The sequence below is a fragment of the Anopheles merus genome, unplaced genomic scaffold (assembly GCF_017562075.2).
Source record: "Anopheles merus strain MAF unplaced genomic scaffold, AmerM5.1 LNR4000473, whole genome shotgun sequence".
Classification (NCBI taxonomy): Eukaryota; Metazoa; Arthropoda; class Insecta; order Diptera; family Culicidae; genus Anopheles; species Anopheles merus.
In genome coordinates, this window is record NW_024428053.1 from 9,466 (window position 1) to 31,284 (window position 21,819).

The following is a 21,819-nucleotide window of genomic DNA, read 5'->3' on the forward strand; positions in this document are numbered from 1 at the left end:
GTGCTGGTGATCATCAACCCGCCAACAACCTCTCTTCAAGCAGTTTGCTTAGGATCTGCGCGTGCTTCAACAGCATTCAGCATAATATCCGTACACCCATCGACACTTACCAATTCACTTACACTCTCGGCATTCCCACCAGTACCTGCTCGCCCATCGTATCATGTTTGGCCCCACCATTTATGCTGTGTGGCTCTTTCTCTTTCATTCGCTCTCTGGTGGTCCCCGTACTGTACCGCTCACGATAAATAGGCAGCAAGGTGCGTTAGTGAGCTACTCGTGCGTCCCTACTCGCGGTAACGTGCAAATATTGACCCAATTCCGTCCTCGAGAAGTCTCGCGCGAGATGTCACACACGCCGTTCCTCATTTTGCTCGATTCATTGAGGCTAACTTAACTCGCGTACGCCAATCACGGGGAAAAGCCCCAACACGCAAACCCAAACATCACCACGCGGGTGTAGGAGGGAAAAACAAACCAATCCAACGATTCTGCTAACAAGCGCCGGCGCACCGCTGTGATCGAAGGGGAGAGAGGGTTCGTCGCTTAAATGTCGCTTTCGTCTCCAAAGCGACGCAATCTAATCGTTAGCAATCTGAACCAGCGGCTGGGAAAGGAAAAGAAGAAAAACCACCGAAACGAAAGTGAACAGCAAACGTTTGTAACTTTTATCTGTTTAAAAATTCATTTTCTTTAACCATCCCTTCCCACGACTCCTCGTCCATTTTGCTCACCAGCGATGCGTAGACGCAGACGATCAGCATCAATGCTTTTTTCGGCTGTTGCAAGCAACATATGTTTCTGGTTGATACGCACAAACACACCCACACTGAGCGACTCCTCTCGCCAACCAAAATTCATCCATTAAAGATGAACCGATCGTCCGATCCTGCCGGGGGGGCTGGTCAAAGCTCCACCAGCTCAGTACGCAGTTCGCCCACCGCCAACGAAATGCAGCACTATTCCACTACAGCTGCTGCGACCCGTCTCTCACTCTTTCTGCAGTGCTTTAAGTATACCGAACTTCTGCTACCCACTTTCACAACCCTCCTTTTCCCTCTCCCACAGCCATATATCCACACCACAACAATAGCCACGACAGTCGACAAAAGATGACCGCGATCCTGCCGTTAACGACGCCAACAACAGCAAAAAAATCACACACACACACATACAACCACACACCAGAGACGGTACTGGGTGCGGTGTTGATCGAGGAAGGGAAGTGTCCAAAAAAAAAAAAAAACAACGGCTCACCAACCACCATGTCGCGCGACGTTTGCGGGAATCGTGTACCCCGATCGTGCGATCGACACAGTATTTGATTGACCAGCGGCCGCAACGGTCGCAACGCAAAGATTCGCACGCGGTTCCAGGTGACGAACCCCGCAGCCGAAAAGTCCGCATCCGATCGATTTCGGAGGCACTTCAGTACGCGCGTACGCTCTCTCCCGCTCTCCCGCTCTCGCGTTGCTCCATTCGCTCTCGCTCGCGCTTTCTTTGCCGTGCCGTGCGGACCCACTCTACAGCCGGTCCGGGTCCGGGTCCAGTGTGGCAGCAGTGCCGTCCGGCTGACTGTACTCGCCGTTTCAGTCTTTAGCCGATCGTCACCGATAGAGGATCAGCAGTCACAGCAGTGTCCCTGTTGGATGGTAGGTGGCCGACGACGACGACGACGACGGTGCAGAACGCGGTGAAAACGTTCTGTCCAGCATGTGCAACAGTCTGGGGGAAAGGGGGAGATCAAATTTGGTTGTGCCAAGTTTTACGTGACAGGAAATCGATTGGGACAGTGAACAGTGCATTACGGTGATTACGGTGGCGCGTGCATAATAGGACGATGGACATATTTGGATTTTGGAAAGCGAAAAGAAAAAAAACAGCTGTATCGCTTACTGGAATAAGCGATGATAGCATTTGAAGTGTCTCTTAGTTTGTGTGTGTGTGAGATAAATATTTGCAAAATTTTCAAGTCAAAAGTCAAAGTCTTTCATTCTTTAAAGCCACTAAAAGCGGCAGTTAAAATCTAGCATTGTAGGGATTTAATTTAAACGCTTTTTCCCTCTATTAAACAGCCCAGCTCGCAGCACACAAGGAAGTGAGAAGATAATTTCAATCTTGTCGACCCTAGGCCGAGCATATCCTATAATTGATACGTTCGATAATTGTTGTCTCCGTACAGGGCAGCCAATAGTTCACCCTTCATATAAAGCCTTAATGGCCAATCACAATCGGCGAGACACGGTGTCACAATCCACAGCCCTCCCTTTGCTCGAGTCCGCTTGTAACGATCAACTGCTTCCGCTACCGAGGCAAAGTTACACACGCGACACAGTAGTTGATTGTGGGGCCAGGTTCCACACGTGAAGCGATAATCATTCTCCACCTACGAAGAGCTTTAATTAAAAAGAAAAAAAATAGATCTCAAGCTGGTTTGGGTGCGGAAAGTATCCGCAACAACCAGTACCAGGGGTAGGAAATTATTCCTTCCCAGGAGGACTTGTTTCGACTCACGTCGTCGTCTTAAGGCTCTTGAGCAATAGCAATGGACACGGTACAGATGCCGTGCAAATATAGCTGTTATGTAAACGCAAATAACGCTCGCTAGATGCAAAAGATTAGAGTGTCCACGTGAGATGTGATGGTTAGATTTCCAGCGCAGACTTCACGATGATCTGGACGCTGTAGTGGTTAAGGCGTGTATTGTTAAAAAAAGGCCCAAATTATAGGAACTTTTCCCCATTTTTCCCGTAGCGATATCATAACATTTATTTAAAGGCAATCACTTTTTTTTAAAGCTCATAGATAAAACATCTAAACTCTGTGACTGTTTTTCTCTTCTCCCCCATCACAACAGAAAGTGCAGTTTACAGTTTGCCAAAAAGAAGAACAACCGCTAAACCCAAGTGTTGCAAGTAAGCTGTGTGTTTGTGTGTGTGTATGACAGTGTGACAGTGTGACAGCGTGACGATGACGGTTTCCATGTACGACGACGAGCCGCTGGCACAAACCGGTGGCCAACCGGACCAGCCGACCCCGATGACGACCGGCAAGATCGATGAGCAGCTTACCGCCATCCAGCAGTTTTACGACAAATGTAACGTCTTCATTACGGGCGGAACCGGATTTCTCGGCAAGAGTGAGTATACGAGGCTCAACTTTATTTCGCACATTAAAGGGCGCACTGCGCCATCCTTGCCCAAATCGTATTGCGTATCAACCGATCGGCAAGCATTTTAATGCAATTGCGCAAAGGCGACACTTAAAGGATGCTCGTTTAGTGGTTCGTCAAGCGCGCGAACCCAACCCAACGCTGCGCGCACCTTTTGTTATGCAGCCCTGTTATGTTCCGGCTGACCTCATTGAGGTGGCCGACTTTGTAATTGACAATCTGCGCAACCTAACGATCGTGCACACATGAAGCAGAAGCGGAGGAGCAAGAAGACGAAGAAGCAGTGTACAAAAACATTACCGCGAGTTTCCGTTCGGGCGGGCGTCATATTTAATATAGATGTTTACTTAACACACCGCTGCATTACACCATGCGAGAGAGTGTGTGTGTGTGTGTGTGCGCGCGCTTGTGTTTGGTGTTGTAAACGTCGCCCTAAGGGCGTTTGCTTTTATTGATTCTTTTGCCCGTTCGGGTGGGCTTTTCGTTTCGTGCGGGTGGGAAAACTACAAAACGAACCCTCCGAATTGGACCTCCCGGAGGCGATTTAGTTGCGATTTTTGTTTTATTTAGCTTTGGTCGAACCGTTGCATTTCGCATGTGCAGGGCAAGAATGCACGACGGCCACACGACGTAATCGGTGACCCTTGGCCAAAGCGGCCAGCGGAGCGATCCTCCGCGCTCCACCTTTCACCCAAGTACGTGAGCAATATAACACTCGCACTCGGCACGGCACGGCACGGCTCGGCGCATTGATCGTTCAATTGCACTGGCACGTTAAATTACGCATAAAACTCACCATCGACGACTTGCAGCTAAACAGTCCTTGAAATGTTTTACCCTCTCTCTTTGCGTCTGTGTCTTTTTTTTTTCCTTTTTTTTTTGCTGTACAATTTCGCCAAAAATAATGGCGTCCCGAGTTATGTCGTCTCTCTTAAACCACGTCCAACCTTTAAATCTACCATTCGTTCGCGCACCACCCCAGTGAACGTGTGAATTTTGTTTACATTTCACCGTCTTTTCCCAGTTTCCATCCCCCTACCGGCGGCACATCGGCTGTAATGGTTTGCCGCTGGGAACAAGCGACGAACTCGATGAGAGGGTTTTTTGGGGTTTTATTTTGTAGCTGTCAATGAGGTTCAATATTTGTTTTTGGAAGATGACTAGACCGCTACAGTCATACGATCGACGATCATCATCGAAATCTTAAATCGTATTGTACTTCATTTGCTGCGCCTACTGCAGCCTAAAACTTTCACCCATTCAACGAACGAGTCGTTTCAAAACGCTTACTTGAACCCTCTTATCGGTCATTATTACATGCCAATGTATCCAGAAAAACCTTCCTGAACCCCAATCTCTCTCTCTCTCTCCCACAACGCTCACTCTTGCTCTCCCTCATGATCCTGACCCACTGGAACGGGGAGGTGCGCGTACAACGTTATGTAAAACGCAAAATACCGCCCCACGCGGCGCATGTTTACCTTTGCGCGTCGGTATGATTTTTGCTTCATCTTCACCTTGACCGACAAACAGAATTTTCGACAAATACAGGGTGTGCGCGCGCGTAGAGGAAATGGTACAACTATCACTTTCCTTACAGTGCTGCTGCTTCAGCCATTTGGTAAGGCTGGCGCGTAGATGCTTTGAGTGATTTGGGTGTTTGCTTTTTTTGCTATGTCCAACTACCTTTCACCAACCCGGTGGCAGCAGTGTGTGTGTGGTAGCGTTGCACACGAAAAAAAGCAGTACTGGGATATTGAACATTAACCGCCAGTTTACATCAGTAATGGGCAGCTATAAGTATCTATAAGCTATTTATGCTTTTGAATTTTTAATCAAGTTTAAACAAAAAAACGATCCTTGGCGGTCCTACACCACATGACGCCCTTATCCAATATGCTTTCGTCAACAGACACACCAATGATAAATGAATCATCCCATAAAAGGTACAGTTAGCGCTGGAACGCAAAACCGATCAAGCAAATTGTTAGCAATTTGTTTAATCTTGAGGTGAGGTGAGCGAACAAATCTGTGTTACAGACGTCTTACAGACTTTCCCCTCACGTATAGACGTCATAACGACGTTTGCTTGTGGTAGTAGCCGTTGTACAGAATGTTCAAGAAGAATTCGAAATCTGCAAACGACCTTTAGTGCGACTAATAAATTAATTTTTGGGAGGCATTTATACCCGAAAATCACCTTCAATTTGTTTCACCACCATCAATTAAAACGGGGGAATCAAACAGGGGAAAAGAACACGCGCTTAGTACCAAACTTTCATCCAGCAAATTGGTATTTCCCTGTACGCCAAACGATACACTCATCACCGGGGATAATAAATTGGGTTTTTATTTGTGGCCACCAAACTCCAAAATATTCCCCAAAAAATTCCCCCATCCGATCGATAAACCTAATGACGACAGCAAACACAGGTGGAGTTTATGCAAATCCTTCACCTTGAGAACGATGACGTGCGGGCGGCCGGGCACGTTGGTCAATAATATAATTCGCACTAGACTTTTCGCACGCAGCTGGTCAATGGCGCGTGATTTCGATTCTGGTCGTTGCTTTTTTTGTGTGTTCTGCTGCACGTTGTACGTCCATCGTTCTTCCCATTCTTCTGTCTTCCTCCGGTGTGCTGGGCAGCCATGCTGGCACCAACGGGTTACGTGTACGTGTGTGTGTGTGTGCGTGCTCCTACCAGTCGCCCGATGTTCTCGTGAATGAGCTCTAATTGGCTGCATTGAGAGTGGGACAGCAACAGCTGAGTGGTACCGTTTAGCATATTGTTATGCAAAAACAAAAACCGCAACAACCAAGAAGTTTCTTTGCTCTTGTAGCCATACGAAAGACGTTTTGTTCTGTTGATTAGTATGTTAAACAATTTGTCGTGTTTTTTCCTAGTATGACGTCACACGTGTTCAGACGAATAAATTGACAAAATAACTCAGTACGAATTGACACCTTTTCCTCGGCGCAGATCAAGTACTCATGGGCCTAACATGCTTATGTCGCAACATACCGTACTCCGTACGTACCGACTTTGTCCTCAGCTGTACTAACGGACGCGAACGGAGTCGTACTGGCCATAAGCGAACGTACATATGCATATAAATTCCAACGAAACATACCGTGCACCTCTTTGCTACACTCAGCTGCGTCCTGTAGTGTTCCAGCGTTCCCGTCCGTGCAACGAGTGCAGCGTGTGTCGACTTCAAAACCTGGAACGAAAACCGAAAAAGGGTGTGGAAATTTGTAAAACGATAAAAAAAAACTCCCCGACAGCCCGGTTTTCATTTCTGGTTTTCGCACGGTGGCACGATCTACACAGCCAATTGACCGCACCGATTGAGTTGAGCCACCGCTCGGGTTCAAGAATTGCCACGGCACGGGTTTGCTCGCTTCTCTAGGCGATTGCAAACTGATTTCAAAGCTTCACCAAACACTCACCACACCACCAATCAGCTGTTTATTCTGCACCAGCAGCTTGGTAGCGGCTTGGGACCCGTCCGGAGCCGGAGTATGTTTTGAAAGGGGGGGGGCCCGAGCTGCACCCGAGCTTTCACCGCAAATGAGTAAAGTTCATCCAAGTAGACCGAGGGACTGGCTGCTGCTACTACCTACGGGTATCAGGTTACATAATTTGCACCATGGTTACGGTAGGATGGCAGCATGCTGCAACCGCACGGAACATTGGCGACACACAGATGCCGTGTGTGTGTATGGGTGAGGAGGCGAAAAGGAGCCACACTACACTACATACCCATTTTTGTCGACACTTTCACACATGCACACACGCTGAACAAAACAGCCCCCGTGTACAACAAAGTACACGTGTACTCATATACGAAAGACTTCAATGCAGGGCACGAAAACGAACCCTTCATTATTGGTAACTCTCTTTTCGGTTTCCAATCCGCTTTTTATCACCCACAAAATATCTTTACCGCAAAAGTGAACCTCCCCCATTTCCCCTATTTGTCTCACCAAACCGATCGCGGCATCGATCGGAGAGGATCAATTTTATTGTCGCAAAAGGGCGATTACGGGCCCCCGCCCCGTTTATTAGATAATTGCCTTTCCAAACGGCCTTTCCACGTTCCAATTGGCACGACCATGCACGCCAAGCGCAAGAAGTTGTGTTGGAATCCGTTTAGTAGCGTTTCACCGACACAGGATAGCAAAGGGAGAAAGATTAATGCCCTTCAATAGCGTAGAGCCCTCATGCGCTATTTCGCATCCTAAGCTTAGGGTAACAACCCGCTTCGCTCTTCTGTCTTTGCATCCGATCCCGAGCCATCGTGTAAAGATGTAGCTCATTATACTACACCCTACTTCTTGCTTGTTCTCTTCTGTTGATTAGTTTTATTGCCATCCCGATGGTAAATGATCGCAAAGGGATTTACATCCAAAGATTGAGACTTTTCTCCGAAAAGAAAAACAAACTAGTAGAATTAACCCCAACTCAGCGGACTGGTTTTGCGGGTCGTCAATCATAAAAGCTCCCCCAGAAGCAGAAGCAGCAGCAGCAAAAAAACGGCAAAACAAAAGCACTCAAGGCACACACGTGGGCATTTTATCGGATGATCTGCACCCACGGTAAAGGCACGCATGTTTTGCTCATACGTACCTCCCCTAGATGCTAGTGTCCCCAGTATAGTTCCGGCTGGTTCGCGCTTTGTGTGTAACACATGATACTTTTGTTTGCAGAAAAGCTGGTGTCAGCGAGAAACGGCAAGCGAGAAACTATACAATATTAACTAGCCAAATAAATCCGCTGTTTAAAAAGCAAACCAGTTATTCAAATGAGAAGAAAAAAAAACAAAGAATGCCAACGTGCCAAACCCGAAAGAAAGGGGACGCATCTCTCGGCGGGTGGGCAGACGCGTCTAGCCGCACGATCCCGAGCAGAAAGCTTATAATGATATGCCAATCGGTGCTCGGTGCTCGGAGAGCACACCTCCACCGGGGGTTGAAACACAAAAAAGTCCACAAAAGTCTTCCCAAACACCTGCACGTGGCCTCCCGGTGGCGGGATTCGGATACGGATGGCCATGATTTTGGGAAGCTTTTGCTAGATCCTTCCCCAACTGTGCCTAGTTCAGGGTCAAGCGTGGAACGGCACTCGTGCCGGTTTTCGGTTCGACAAACGTTCGGCTCCTTACCGTCTGACGTTCGACCAGGGGGAAACATTTGTAGGTTTCCCGATTCTCCCGATGCGGCCCGATATCTTCAACCCGTTTCTATTAGGTCTCATCCTCGCCATGAAACATGGCTACGACTAGCGATCGCACTACCAAGAGTGCGTGACGAAACCTGTTTCTTTTTGGGGAAGATGGTTTGATGTCTCTCTCTCTCTTTCTATCCCTCGCTCGGCCACCTATTTCACAACATATTCCGGTGTCCCTTAGCAACAGGAAGCGCGGACAGGTCTCATCATCATCTGACTTGGGCAGCATCCGGTGCCGGTTTTTGGGTGCTTCCCCCAAAAAAGATGTCCTCCGCTTGTAAAGCTTTTTAAAACACGACGAATTCGACATAAAAAATAGGCGAGTTTCACACGAACAAGCTAATTTATCGCCTTTCAATGCTGGCCTTTCTTCTCGCCGTACGTTTTGGAGATGAAGAAGCTGCAATTATCTACTTTTACCCATGTTTCGTGGTAGCTGATCTGCATGAAACGTGCAAAAAAAGAAAGCATTTTCGATTTCCAACAAACTAAAGACTACTGAAGAGACTAATATTTTTCCTTCTCCTTCTCGCCTTATCAATCGCCAGCACTCATCTACAAACTGCTGACCAGCTGCCCCGGGATCGAGAACATCTTTCTGCTGGTGCGAAGCAAGCGCGGCAAAGACATCTTTTCGCGGGTGGAAGAAATCTTCGACGATGCTGTAAGTATGCGCGTTGCACCTAAAACCTAAATAAATACAACAAATACAAAAAAGAAATCCTCCACAATTAATCGCTTACGGGTTCGTATGCCTGCTTCCCCCATTTCGCAGATGTTTGACAAAATGAAGCAAGCCTGTCCGAAGTACGATCACAAAATTCGCGCCGTCGCGGGCGACTGCATGCAGCCGGGCCTGGGCATCAGCTCGTCCGATCGTGAAGTGCTGACGGAGAATGTATGTGTTTGGACCGCAGTGTGCTAAACACGGGGAAGACACACACTTATGTGACGTTCTTTTCTTCTTTTCTTCTACCCCCAAACAGGTCAACATCGTGTTTCATCTAGCCGCCACGGTGCGATTCGATGAGAAGATGAAGACGGCCATGCAGATCAACGTGAAGGCGTGCCGGGACGTGCTGGACCTCTGCCACGACATGAAGCACCTGAAGTCGGTCATCTACGTCTCGACCGCCTACACCCAGTGCCCGCAGAGTGTGGTCGACGAGCGGTTCTACGAGCCGCCGCTCGAGTCGGAAAAGATGATCCACCTGACCGACTGCGTCACCGACGGCATGATCGAAAAGATCACCCCGGTGTAAGTAGCTCCGTGACGCAATCGGGATCTGTTTTCTCCCAGCTGTCCTAATACGCCTTTACCCGTCGTCATTCTTTCCTCCCCCCCCATCGTACATGCACAGACTGCTCGACAAATGGCCCAACACGTACACGTTCACGAAGGCGATCGCCGAGGATGTGGTGCGCAAAAACAGCCGCGGCATGCCGGTCGGAATGTTTCGGCCCGGGATCGGTAAGTTGTTTTGCTTGTTTGATTGCACACGCGCGCGGGCGCGGGAAATTTTGCACAACCGCCCAATGACGTACACCTTTATCACACGATCATCATCATCATTACGCGCCAATATGTTTGCAATCGGTGACATCGCAGGCACACGCCTATGTTGATTGTAAACACTTCACAAACAACTACTCCCTTAACAGCCCTTTTCGAATATCCGCGTTCTGCTCGCCGAGTGAGGGTTCGTCGTTTCGCCATCATGCGTAGATTAATCTAGCAGCTGCACTTGCAGCAACGACCGGCCCCACACACTCTAAATGCGCACCAGCAGGTGTGTCCTTCGTGTCGACGACCGATGGTCACTCGATGCTCAAGCCCACGGACAGCAGCAGCAGCAGCAGCACCAGCGATGATTGTGTGTCTTTGCGCATTGCCAAAGGTCGCGCGACCACAGAAAGGCCGGCGAAATTGGCATGCAAAACCAGTCGTCGCGGACGCGAAGGAGACGCGACTTTGTTGCCGCCGGAGCCGCCACCGCCGTCCGTTTGGCTAAGCGCGAGCGCCTGAGCATTAATCGCCAATCGAACTGGTTGGCTGCTGCGTTGCGCCATTATGCATGGTTCGGGCGAGGCTAGAGCGGACACATTTCGACACATTGACACGGTGGGAGTTGCCGATAATGATTCTAACGGATGTGGCGCAAACGAAGACAGGGCGTCCTTCTGGGGGCAGGTTCTTGTGCGTTGCATAACTAAGCCACTTTCTCCTGACGTAGAGTTGGTCAGTTATGTTGCTCCCCGCTCCGATAATGGTGATGGTGTCTTGATACTGAAATTAGCAAATCTTACACCTGCTGCATTAGACTGTCCGGGGAAGTACGCTGCAGGGTTTGTCCGTTCCCTAAAAGCACGTGGTGTGAAAATTAACAACAACGCGCGAGAATAGAATTACCGTGCGCGCGTTCTGGCGTTTCGTTCTTAACGGCACGTGTCCACCCGGACCGGATTGGAATACAAAAATCTGGGAAGGGCCACCGCAGCAGTGTTTATTGTTTGCATTTAATAATATCCCTGCAGAGCCTGCAATCATACGATCACATCCCGTTAAGTGACTCACCCGGTTTGGGCTGTGCAGCACTTTCAAACCTTCAAGTGCTGCTGTTAAGTTGTCTTGAAGGCTACAGCACACAATAGGCGGCCAAACGCGAAAACACGTGACGTTCTAGTAAGCACACAGGCGCACAGACCTCGATCAACCTTGACGGTCGATGGTACTTACAATTCAAACAAGCAACAATCATCATCATCCTCCTCCTCTCGCGGTCAGCATCATGTCCATCTTTCACCATCTCTGCCGTTAGAGATCACGTAGACGCGTACAGGCCACAACGCGTCAGCCCCGTACAAAAAAAAAACAGCTTGTGGCGGTGGCCACATCCGAAACCTGAACGTTGTTTTCGTTGCGCCGTTACCTGCTGCCCGCCTGCCATTGACATTGAAAACGGGCGCGGGAACGGTCGGGGTGAACGTGTCCAAAAAAAAACGCACAAACGGCCTCCTCCAAAGAGAGCCTGTTTTTTCCTCCCGGTGCGTATGATGCAACCACATCTTCAGCGCAGCCGTTTGTTGATGCTGCTGGTTACCTCTGGGCCAGTGGCGGAAACCATACAGACTTTGGCGTTTAGTGAAGGATCGATAATTTGACGCGCGTTACGTATTTTTGGGGGTGACTTTTTCGGAGGAAGTTGTTTAGTGCACTTTTGTGTCGGTGCGGGATTTGCCCTGCGTACCATGTGTTTGAGGTAATGGTTATTACATCTGGCCTTACCAGCGACCCAGGGGGGGGGGAGTTGCCGTCCTAATTGTCGCCGCCGCCGCCGCCATATCCGCGCAGCGATGATTTATGACTGTTTGTCCAACGCGTTAGACAGTCTTCCGCGTCGACTTTTTTGTTTTTTTTTTCAGAGCCCACCGCAGTGTGCGTGCTCTATCAAACCAAGGTTAGATCTCTAACGCTGACACTCCATGACCCTACCTCCCCAATCATTATAGGCGTGTACGCGCGAAGGCACAATTATCCTAACACTTGAGCTTTCCTTGAGAATGGCGCTCCTTACTGCGAACAATTAGTCTGTCAGCGGTAATGCGCATTTCTTCAAATTGCAATCGATCGTCCCTGATCGAACGGTTGCTCGTTTTTCCCCCCTTCTATGCGCACTGCCTAATTTGCGGGACAGCAAACGCGGTGCTCTGGGCGGCAGATGCTAACGATTAAATTGACCGTCAATTTACGCCACCCGACGATCCGACGATCGGGTTTGCTCAAGGACGGCCTGTATTCGGTGCAGCGGCTCTCTCTATTTTTTTATGGGAAAGGTCACGGTCCGCGATGAGCAGAGCAGAGCATAACTGCTATCCTTGTAAAGCATATCTTCTGCGATGGGGTTTTTGTTTGGTGTGTAGAACAAATAAAGGCATTAAATGGCTGTGGCTGCTTTGCATACGTTTTGATTAGTGGTTTGCAATGCATTGAGTGTTGATTGGTTCCGGTTCGAACCGGTTGCTTCAATATGTTGGTCATTTATGCGCATAAAGATGTTGGTTTGATTCGTCCAGTTACGAAGAGTGATTAAACTGAGCCTGCTACAAGCTAGACTCCAAGCAGCAGCAAACGTTTACATTTTCGTCCATCATCATGGTCCTGGACCTGACATTCTGCATTTAACATCCGTTAATGTAGCGTTAGTATGAAGGAATTAATACCGAAAAGATCACGAAGCATTAGCCCCAAAAGAGTGTGGTCATCACCCGGGCGCAACTAGTGCGGGAATGGTTTACATAAAAATCGTTCCCTAAACATTTCTACTCCCGAAGTAACAAGTTTTTCTCACAAACCAGTTTTTTTTTTGAGGAACCGGACGAGGAACCTACCAGGTTTACACAGATAGCTGAGCTTATGAATGGGGTTTGGCAGGCCTTGACCGACTACGGTTTGATTTTGTCAAATAAAAAGAAGAAGAAGAAGAAGAAGAAGAAGAAGAAGAAGAAGAAGAAGAAGAAGAAGAAGAAGAAGAAGAAGAAGAAGAAGAAGAAGAAGAAGAAGAAGAAAGAAGAATAAGAAGAAGAAGAAGAAGAGAAGAAGAAGAAGAAGAAGAAGAAGAAGAAGAAAGAAGAAGAGAAGAATAAGAAGAAGAGAAGAAGAAGAAGAAAAGAAGAAGAAGAAGAAGAAGAAGAAGAAGAAGAAGAAGAAGAAGAAGAAGAAGAAGAAGAAGAAGGTGTAGAATTTGTGGAAAACCCTTATAGACCGGATTTGTGTAAAAGAAAGCTTCTTTTTGATGCTCATTTTTTGATGGTTGAAAACAAAAAGAAATTGTTAAATCCCGATCTTCAATATTTAAATTTTGATCCATATTGATGATATCCCGGCTTTAAACACAAAGGGAAAAAATGGGAACAATCACACACACACACACACACACACATCTTGTGCAATAGCTCAACTACTGATGCAATTTTGCGTCCTGTCGGTTCTCGAGTTAAAAGGTTAATGTGAGGACTACTTCAACGAATATGAGCTGAAGTTGAATATCACATTTGCGCCTAAAATGCATATCATATACGGAAAATTTTGTTGATATTGGTAGACAATTGATGTGACCCTGGACAATTCCTAAATCAAATCAGAACATATTGCTCCAACAAACTCCAATTTGCTCCCAGCAGCTTCAATAACCCGCCTAACTCAAGAAAATACTGTCTTTCTACGTCTTTCTGTCTTTCTAAAAAAAAAACTACGATTCAGCTGCAAGAAATGGTCACAATGTATGGGCTCAAGTAGACAAATTTTGTCTCATGTCAAATTTAAAAACAAGACGATAATCCAGCTTCGTTAGATAAACATCATAATTACAAACATATTAAGGGCACCTTTAATTTGAAGCGCGGTTGAATGATCTTTCCAAAATAAAAAAAAATGCCCGTCAGAATGTAAACAAAATCAAAATTATCCCCAGTCACGCGAGCTTTCATATAAAAAAAACACACAGACACACTAAAGGTGTCATGGCATGCTTTAATGAAGACATTCAAAGCAATCTTCCGAACAAAAAAAAAGCATAATGATGTAAAAACCGCCTCCTAACACTTTTGGTTCCCATACCCGTTGGCTACAACAACAACAACAACAACAACACGCCTCACCACAGTAATCACCCACTTCACCCAGCGTACACTACACACGCCCCAACCCCTCAACCGAACGACAGTTTCATTCATAAATGTTTACCACCGTTTGGGGGCTTTTTTGTAGTTGTTTGCTTTTAGTGCTTCGGTCATCTAAGAGAACAAAAACAACACCGCAAAACCCAAGCGCCTCGGGCAATTCAAGTGTTTGGGATTGAAGAGTTGGGTGTACAACAACAAAAAATATACAACCCCCCACCCCATATATCGCTCATCGCAGTAGTTAAACGATGGCAATTAATTACCGCCGGTCGCAAAAATAGCCCGCCTCCCCGCAGCACGATGATTAGTATGATGTTGGGTAGGTTCGTTTACTACCATTGTCACGCATGGCGGAACCGCCCTCATGCAAAGGAGCAGGGTGAGAAAATCGTATAAAACGCTCCGTTTTATGCGCGTGTGTACTGATCGCTTATTGTTCAACAAAGTGAGGAACAGCAGCCCCGGCACGACCCCGGTGACTTTGTTATGCTCGATTAGCTACTTAATCCGGCGTGACTTTGAACAATTAAATCAAGCGCCGGCAACATGCAGCAGCCCTATAAAACCCTATCAAGCAAAACATGCCTCGTGGCTTAGTGATGAGGCTTCATTTGAATACTGCCCTCGTGCCACAATGGTGGAATTGTTTCTAGGTTACCAGGAACTAAACTGCTTCACTTGTTTGCGACACTGTTTTGCTTCCCTGACGTCATTCGAGCAGCATTAAATTTCCTCCAAACAGCCATGAAAAAGGGATTACTTTTTGTTGCTTCGCTTTGCTTGCTTGCTTTGCTTGCCGGGCACCGCCGCTAGAACTTTATGTTGACGGAAGTGTGAACTCCAGACCGACCGACCGTGCGGGGTCGCAAATATTTTCCCTTCGCAAAACGTGAAACAAATAACAGCGACACCCGGATATTAACGGAAAGTGTCCTAAAACAACGTCAAACAGCAATAGCGATTTAGCAAATTAAGGTGCGACGACTGGCCGAAGCTTTTCAAACATGACGCGATCGCCACCACCATGTTGATCGTCACCTTCGGTGAAAACGGTGTCGATTGTTTGCTTCCGCAAACAGTGTCAGCCTTAGCCGGGTTGTTTAAGCACTCAAACTCGTTACTTGGTGGGCTTGGTGTTTGATGGTTAAATGGCTTTTGTTATTGTAATAACTGCAAACATCAAACCAGCCTGCCAATGATCACCGCTGCCGTTCAATGCAGATCGCTCACACTCGTTTCTAGCGCATAATTCAGCCCATAAACCGGTAGTGATTACCCGGGCACGATCGAGATTATGTCCCGCAGTTGCCCAAGCCGACCGGTCACCGTAATAACGCGCAAATACACACACATAGTCGCATAGAGTTTGGCCAAAAATTACAGCATTTGCCAGCGTGCCAGCCCGGTGGACGCTTCTGACGCGCGGGTCACTGCTATCACCATCACCAAAACCGATCCGCTGGCCTGGCCTGGCCTGGCTTGCATCATGGTGCGCACGGCACTTGTCCCACGGCCGGTGCATATTTTGATTATACAATCACTCGGTCGGGGTACCCGTAGCCTGTACCCGTCTTGTCGTCGGCAACCTGTCCCCGTCTGGTGTTGTCCGACCGAACCGAAAGCGGTTGGCGCACTGTTTGTGCAGTGTGCTGCTGCTTCTGAGTGCGTTCCGAGCTGCACACACACACACACAGTCGAATGACACATTGTGCCCGGGCTGGTGGGTTCGAGATTGATTACCGACGGCCATTGCGATGCGATTGCACACACTTTTGCTTAATTGTATTCCAGTTACATTTGGCACTGTTTTTGTTTGTTGGTGACTGGGGGAGTGTTAACCGAAACGTGAAACCCCAACCCAGCTGATAGTGTGAGTGTAGCAGCTTGAAGTTATTGAAGGAATTATGCAAATTGAGTTTTTGTTTAAAAAATATCAAATAAATTACTACAGGCCATTTTGGATATGTTACATATTATTTTGTCTAAAAGACTCATATAAGCCGCGAAAGTTCAGCCTCGTGTCTTTAACATTAATCATAATTGGAATTTTACAAATTTGCTGCTTTCTGTATTTATATCCATCAGATAATTATCATGAATACAATCTTTGTGGATGATTTCTTGTAATCAAGCCAGAAAGATCGATCCAAAAGATATGAAATTTGTAGCAACAAACAAGGTGTCAAAGGGCCAGGATAACTCTAGATCAGGGGTCTCCAAACTACGGCCCGTGGGCCGCATGCGGCCCTCAAGAGCTTATAATGCGGCTCACAATGACTTTGCCAGAGTTAATATAAATATTACGTTATTATGACTTTTTCAAATAAAAATGTATTTTTTACTTTTCTTAGACAAAAATCAAGCTTTAGTAATACGAAACTGTACAAATATCGTTAATATTTTGTTATAAAAACGAGATTTAAACGTTCCCTCATCAGTAAAGGTAGCGTCAAATGGCTCTCAATATAGTTATTTTTGAAGCAATGCGGCCCGCGAGCTGAAAAGTTTGGAGGCCTCTGCTCTAGATGATTAACTACGGTGATTAACCTTTTTGTCATGACAGTTTCAACTCGCCAAAAGAATAAATGTCCCGAGAAAGATCTGCAAAAATTACAGCGTTTTCCAATTTTTTGTATTTGCTCACAATAACGTTCCAGTTCTTCCACATGATTTTCAACGCGTCTCAAGCCGGATTCAGTTTGACAGTTCTTTGTGATGGAGTTGAAAATCAGGCGTAAGAACTGGAACAAGAACTGGAGAAACATCTTGGAGGAGATGAATCTTGATGTGCACATTCGAAAGTGATTTGGAAAACCCCGTAAGTTCTCTTAACTGCACAATGTTCCTCAGGAAAAACTGTGAGTGCCACAGGAGAGTTCAGATCTTTTTAAATCCGATTTGAATTTTTGGCATAATATTTGATCTGGACATTTATTCAACAGTATCTGTTCCTGAAAATGGGTTATGTGTACAAAAAAATATAAATTTATTGTGGCCTCAATATGACCCAGACATTTAACCTATCTGAAACTACTAGACAACTTATACCCGACCGATGTCGTTGGTATTTCCTTTCAAATGCCCCTAAAATATCCCAAAATATTCCGTACAGATCTTTATGAGTGAACAAATTAATGACACATAATCAACCCAACAAACAAACAACACCGACGAAAAGCCTACAAAACCATTTTAACAATAGCTCGACTAAAAGTAATGTTCCAATAAATAACAATGTCGCCAATAGATGACGAATATAATCGAGAGTAGACAAACTGTGACTCAAGTCAAGTTCATACGAAAGTCTTCCCGTTTTCACTGCAGAGTAAAGTCGAGGACACACCGTGTCTGCTTGATGCAGAACGAACTGTCTTGAACCCACAGGTGTGAAGTTTTTGAGCTGTTGCATTGGACCATTTCTGCAGATTCAGTTAAGTCCTCTGCTGACCAACTCACATTCCTCACATGATACATAACGACGACCTACCTTGATCCCGTAGCGCTGTTAACGGAATCGATTTATTGCAAACATTCTATTGACCAAAGAATTGATTTCGGGTGGCTTTGGTGGTAAAACAAAAAAAAATATATGTGGCAAATAATCCCACGCTAAGTCACCGGAGTTAGGAAAGTAAGTCGTAAAACCTAAAACCGCAAGCGCAAATCCGGCGACCTTCGAAAGATTCGGCTGCCCGTTGGATGCCATTAGCAACCAGCGGCGCTAGTTTCTACGACAACACACAGCAGCCCACTCATCCAAGCACCCAAATCATGTCAAGAGAGAAGAACACCTTCAACCGAGCCACACGGCTTCGAGCTGCTCTGTCCTCGGGAGCGTCCGCGCTACCGGCCGGCCGGACCCGATTGGTGTCTCCCGAGCAAAACGGAAAAAAAGTCAATATTGTACCAGCGCGTGTGTACCGAAAGCCGGGGCGATAAATGAGCATCGTACATCGCAAGCAAACATGCCAAACCCCTCCCCCTGCAGCCGTGCATCCACTTTCACGAAGGACTCACGCGTGATGGCGATGACGGTCCGCGATAGCACACGCGGGTCGGTCAAGTGATTACGAACGCGCGTGTAACACACACACCGCGGTGAGGTCGTTTGCCCACGATGTCCCCATCGATGAACCGCTAGGGAGCGTTGGGCAGATTTTGCACAACCGTTTGCCGTCCCTTTTGCGTGAGTCAATAATAGGCGGCCAGTGTGGATGGTGACGCATCCATCGCCGGGCTGCTCCAAAGGCTGGGCCGCACAACGTGTCGCTCCCAACGTGTCGCTCCCTACCCAAACGGCCGGCCTTTTGCAGAGCTGAGACCTGTGTGCACCAAGCGACAGCAAACAACAATGCATACGCCCCGCCGAACGGACGTTGCCGACTCGTCACATAAAAGGGGCCAAATGGCCCCATACACACATAACAAAGCCACGCTCCGAAACTGTGCACAGACACTGTACGGCGACGCATCGCAGTGTGCTTTGCTTTGGCTGGGTTTTGCAAGTGTCGCAATTTCGGCACCGTACGAGCGTGAACTAATTGGTATGTATCGATGGGTCGAGCCGGTCATTTCAACACGACGTCCGCCAATGCTTTGCTGGGGAGTCAGGCTCATGCTGCACGACACGACGCTGCCCTTCAAGCCGTTACGCGCTTCGTCCAGAATTGGACGTCCGATTGTGACGGCGATGACACGCAGCGGAGAAACTGCTGCTGGTGTGGATTTTGTTCATTCTTGCGGTTCCGCTGCAAAAAGAAAAGAACAATGAATTGGAAAATTCTGCAACGGAACTTGGAATGTTCTCCAACGTGTTAGAACGGTTTTCAGTGTCTTTGCGGTTTTTTTTTTGTGTGGTGAGGGATGTTTTTGGACTGCTGCTTTTACCACCCCCGATGTAGACGGCCTCCGGGGGATGATGGTGAAGGTAACCGTATCGTCGTCGCCTACTATCGCAAAACTGGTTCAGTACGCAAATTTTGTGTTCCTCCATTCCACAAAATTCGGTCGTCCAAGCAGGCCGGCCGGGGAGTCGCCGATTTTTTTTTTCGCACCGATCGATTCTCCCTCCACCAATGTCAACCGTCCGCCCCGGTAAAGGGGTTTTTGGCAACAGTTAAACGCATGTGTTAACCTTGAGCAAAACCGTCTACCACCGGGACCGGAACGGCACCGAAACCGAACCCAGCAGCTTCTGCCGAGGATGGATGGAATATGTTGTTATGCATATGAAGCCGTCGTTATCGGGCGAAATTCGCACCACAGACGAAATGTCAAGTTTAACCGCGAAACGGGGCGCACAAGCGAGCGATTTGAAGGTTTTAGATGCGCATCAAGCATAATATGATCCACCATGATGGCCATGGTCGCGCGGTGTGTAGTAGCGGGTCAGCACACACACACACACTCCCACCTTAAAGTCCAGCAAACAGCTCAGGGGCAGAGGGAAAGTAGGCACTGATATTGGCTCATTAGCTTCCCCGAGCACGTGACGGGCATAACTCACCACGTTAAGCCCCACGTGCACGTGCCCGAATCGGTCCCGGGTCGATCGGGCCAAACAATTGGTGCCACTGAATTGGAACCACGCGCGCACACCCCGCAGAATGGTGGCGGGCACGATTCTTTCAAGCGACACTATGGCGTATGCGCACGAGCTTCGTGCGCACGCCATGTGAAAGCGAAATTGGGTGAAATTGGTTTTGGAAAGAGGAATTCTTCCCAATCGGGTGTGGGTGTGACGACCTAGATAAAAAATGAAGGTTGAAAATTGATTTTTCCTTCTTCTTCTTCTTCTTTTTCTCCCTGCCAAAAGTCATTGCCACCTACCAGGAGCCGGTGCGGGATGGATCGACAACTTCTACGGCCCGACCGGGGTGATTGCCGGCGCCGGAACCGGTGTACTGCGGACGCTGCGGGCCGACCCGACCAAGGTCGCCAACATGGTTCCGGTCGATCTGTGCGTCAACGGTATCATCTCATCCGCCTGGGACATTGCCGAGCGGTTCCGAACGTAAGTAGTCCGGCCCGGGAGATCCAAGCCAAGCTTTGCTTGATCAACGCTAAAAGAAAAACTGCACTCCAACATCACTTACATTTTTATATCTTTTTTGCAGCGAGATCCTGCCCGATCCGGAAATTCCAATCTACAACTTCTGCACCGAGCCGAACAATTGCATCACCTGGGGCGACTTTACGCACACCACGATCAAGTTTGGCTCGATGTACCCGACGATGAAGGCGATCTGGTACCTGTGCTACGCGAGCAACCCGAACATTGTGCTGCACTATCTGTCCATCATCTTCCTGCACTATGCGCCCGCCGTCGTCTGTGACATCATAGCGGTGCTGATTGGTCGCAAACCGAGGTACGTGTGAAGGGGTGAAGGAGGGGATGGGGAATATCTGCGATGGGTGTGTTTAGGGTCTAAAGGGAACCATGACAAATGGTCCACTGCCAGAGATATTCCGATGTGTATGCAAATGATGCGCGAACAGCTTACGAAACGAACTCATCAACTCCACACCTTTTGCAGGCTGCTGCGAAGCTACAAGAAGATTCACCGCTTTATGGACGTGATCGAGTACTTCTCGATGCGCGAGTGGGAGTTCAAGATGGACAACATGAACGGGCTGTGGCGCAAGCTGTCGAGCGCGGACCAGAAGCTGTTCTTCTTCGACATGCGCCAGATCAACTGGGACTACTTCCTGGAGCAGTACTTCTGCGGCATCCGCCGGTACCTGCTGAACGATCCGATGGAAACCGTCCCGCAGGCGGTGGTGCGCTGGAATCGGTAAGCGAAAACGGTTTGGCGACGCACATATTTCCGGTTTCAATTCTAATGAGCTTTTTGTGCTCTGTTTCCAGCCTCTACTGGGTACATCAGGCCACGAAGGTGGTCGTGCTGCTGCTGCTCTACAAGCTGATCATGTCCGTTTGGGGTATGATGAGCTAAGCGGGCGGCACAATCGCTCAACCGTACAGTTTTGCTGGCTTTATATATATATATAGTAGGTGTATGTACTACCTGCATAGAATGTAAGGTATTTCACCAGAAGGAAAGGGAAAGGAAGACAAAGCGACAGATATGCTATTTATGCTGCAACCACCGCGTTGCGTTGCACACACCGAGCTGGACAAGGACGAGCGAATGCTGCATTTGCAATGCATCAATTTGAAGTTGTACATTTAGCAGGACCTTGCGTGAAACGCAACTCAAGCGAGAGCCGCGCATGCCGATTTCAAGCAGCTCGGTAGAAGTTAGGATTAAGTTAAGACAGACATAGACGCGTAAGAAACGGTGTGGTAGTACAGAGAATACGAGTACTCTTATCGCACGTCCACGGGCCCCGGCATGAACCAATCAATTTCCATCAAGTAGAACTCATCCACCACTAATACTCTAGAGCAGGGAAAGGGAATATGCTTTACCTTTTTTTCACATAAGAGTTGGTTTTGTTTTCTTTCTGCTATATACTACAGCTTGGTATACACAAACGTTATCCATATTGCATCGAGGCAGGGCTTATAGAACCATAACACACAAGATATGTACCACCATACACACAGGTCGCTAAGGGTTTGCAGTAGCTTTTGTTGTTTGTGGTTGAGTTTTCTATTTTATTACCATTTTAGTAGTAGCAGTAGTAGTAGTAGCACCGACAAACCGACGTGACACTTCGAACAAAATGAGCTTCAAAAGTTGTCTCCTTATTTCAAATGAAATACGTTAA

The 21,819-nt window shown here is 47.6% G+C and overlaps 1 protein-coding gene across 1 annotated transcript; it reads left to right on the forward strand.

Moving 5' to 3' along the window:
- The first annotated feature begins 1,324 nt into the window (after positions 1–1,324).
- On the forward strand, positions 1,325–21,735 carry LOC121602491 (fatty acyl-CoA reductase wat-like). Its single transcript, XM_041931254.1, is given in 11 exon segments — positions 1,325–1,652; positions 2,858–3,139; positions 8,952–9,067; positions 9,179–9,301; positions 9,390–9,661; positions 9,765–9,874; positions 19,901–19,924; positions 19,927–20,098; positions 20,202–20,453; positions 20,622–20,879; positions 20,954–21,735. Coding segments are annotated over 10 exon segments (1,584 nt in total). The 5' UTR covers positions 1,325–1,652; positions 2,858–2,970; the 3' UTR covers positions 21,042–21,735.
- The last annotated feature ends 84 nt before the right edge of the window (positions 21,736–21,819 follow it).